The 2201-nt window shown below is 45.8% G+C and overlaps 1 protein-coding gene across 1 annotated transcript in view; it reads right to left on the bottom strand.

The window, feature by feature from the left end:
• Positions 1-211: 211 nt before the first annotated feature.
• The window catches only part of LOC112139781 (extracellular matrix protein FRAS1), a gene marked incomplete at both ends in the record, with an annotated part of 70565 nt that continues 68575 nt past the window's right edge, over positions 212-2201 (bottom strand). The window contains 2 exon segments of the mRNA XM_024262611.1: positions 212-390; positions 493-640. Coding sequence (XP_024118379.1) covers positions 212-390; positions 493-640 — 327 coding nt within the window.

Raw genomic sequence — 2201 nt, 5'->3', positions numbered from 1 at the left:
TTTCTTCTTTTGTCTTTACTCGGCTCATGTTCTGCTGCTACTGCTGTGTACTTCAGAGCTACCTAATCTATGGGAGGGCAACTGCACTCAGGCCTGGATCATTGCTGACAAGGTGAGACTGAACAGGGAGAAAGTCCTGATCTAGCACAGACCGTTATGGCCTGACTGCTGTGAGAAGGACCTGAGGGGATTTGCAGGAGTCGTCTCTGACCTGGAACTGGAAGGAGTCACTGTTGTGACCAGAGCCAAAGTGGCGGTACCAGACGGTGCCATCGTTCACATCCTGCTGGGTGAAAGAGGTTGTACGCGTGAAGCCTCGCTCGTCCACCAGGGAGGGCTGCCAGCCATCAGGTGGGCTGTCGGCAGGCATGGACACCAAAACCACCTCACCTGGAGGGAAGGATGAAGGTGATGTTACATCCTTTCACGCCTGAGGTTAGCATCATGTAAGTTCACACATTTTCACACAGTAACATGGAGGGAAGCGTGTACCGTATCGGGGCCGTCCCTCTGCAGTCAGGATGCTGTAGACAAGCTCGTCAGAGCGGACTCCTTTATACTCCGCCTGCAGATACTTCCTGTCAAGCTGCACCGTCCCCCCCTCCCTTACCCAGGTTTTGGGTTGAAAGAGTGTGTGGGACTGCAGAAACAAACACAAAAGTCACATGGCAACAATCGTTGTCAAATTCTGCACAGAAGTTGTTTTCAAAAGAGGTTCACTGCAGCAAACAACCCGGCTTCATTTTTCCTCAACACTGAGTCCAGTGTATCTACTGTCACTGCACTTACAGCCTCAGTCACAACTGCCCTAACAGCTGGACACAGGCAGTCTGTGGTTTTCCCCCCACTCCAATTCATGTGCTTGTCAAGTGGTAATTTCTTCATATTTAATATAATTAAAGTTAAAACTGTGTAGTTATTTATTTATAATCCATCAACAATAACCCAGTGGATACAAAAACTGAAACAAGTCTACATGAGAATACCTGACTGTCCAACTGCAACTAAAAACTGATGTTTTTTTGAAACGATGGCTGAGAGTGACAATTATATTTAAATAACGTTAACTACATCTTTGGACGACTGTCTTCATCCTAATACCCTTATTTTGACTGTTTATGTATCTGTTTATATATGGACATGTATGGATATGCGTAAGGATACATGGATGTGTGTGTTTCCACACATAAGAATAGGTCACATAAATGTGAGCATGTGTGTACACATCTCTGCCTTCAGTTTCATACCTGCTAATATGCCCAATCTCAACGCATGTGTGTGCTTGTTACAATTATGTTAACTGTCTGTATTTCTGAATCCTAAGGCAATAAAGTAAAAAATAAAAACAAATAAAATGTTGTGAATCAGGAGCAGACAGAAAACTGCAGTTGAGAAAAGCTTGCCTTTGGCGGGGGTGTCGCTGTGGGGGTGACCGGGCACCAGAGGTGGGGACTCGAGTCACATGACTTGGACTCGAGTCAGACTCGAGTCATGAATTTGGCGACTTTAGACTCGACTTGGACTTTCCTACCTCTGACTCGTGACTTGACTCGGACTTTGATATACATAACTTGTGACTTGACTCGGACTTTAGCCCTCTGACTCGGAAAGACTTGCTATTTTTCCCCCAAATCCACGGATTATAAAGTATATTATAAAGTATATCAAGAAAAAGCCGCGCGCCGCGGTCTCTCTGTTTGTGTATGTTTACATCCGTGTGTGTCGGCCCAACATCCAATCAAATTAGAGCCAGGTTTGATTGATGTGACAGCCCAACCAATCAAATTGCAGAAAAACAAAGCCCTGCCTCCCCTTTAAAACCGCGATTTCCTGCCGGTGTTTTTAGTTCTGGCATAAAAGTTTACAGATGGTCCACAACAAACGGTTTGCAGTTCGAAGAGCATGTGGATATAAGGATTACTCACAGAGATTCAACATCAACCAACTTCATCTGACTGTAGGAGCAGCAAAATCAAGTAAGTTCTGAGTGAAAGCTGGCGCTAGCTTAGCGGCTAACCGCTAGCTGCTGTTAAATGAATGGGACTGTAAACTCTGTTAGCACTGTGACACCGTGCAGCTTAGTATAATCACATTGACAACAGGTGATTTTGACACTTCCACCGCTCAGATCTTTACCTGGGATCTGGGCGGGACGCAAGTGATCATAGCGGGACCAGGAGGGCTGCTGGGGACCCGGGATA

The sequence above is a fragment of the Oryzias melastigma genome, unplaced genomic scaffold (genome assembly GCF_002922805.2).
Source record: "Oryzias melastigma strain HK-1 unplaced genomic scaffold, ASM292280v2 sc00368, whole genome shotgun sequence".
Lineage (NCBI taxonomy): Eukaryota > Metazoa > Chordata > Actinopteri > Beloniformes > Adrianichthyidae > Oryzias > Oryzias melastigma.
Note: the sequence above shows the minus strand (reverse complement) of the source record. Positions and strands in the feature narration are given on the sequence as shown.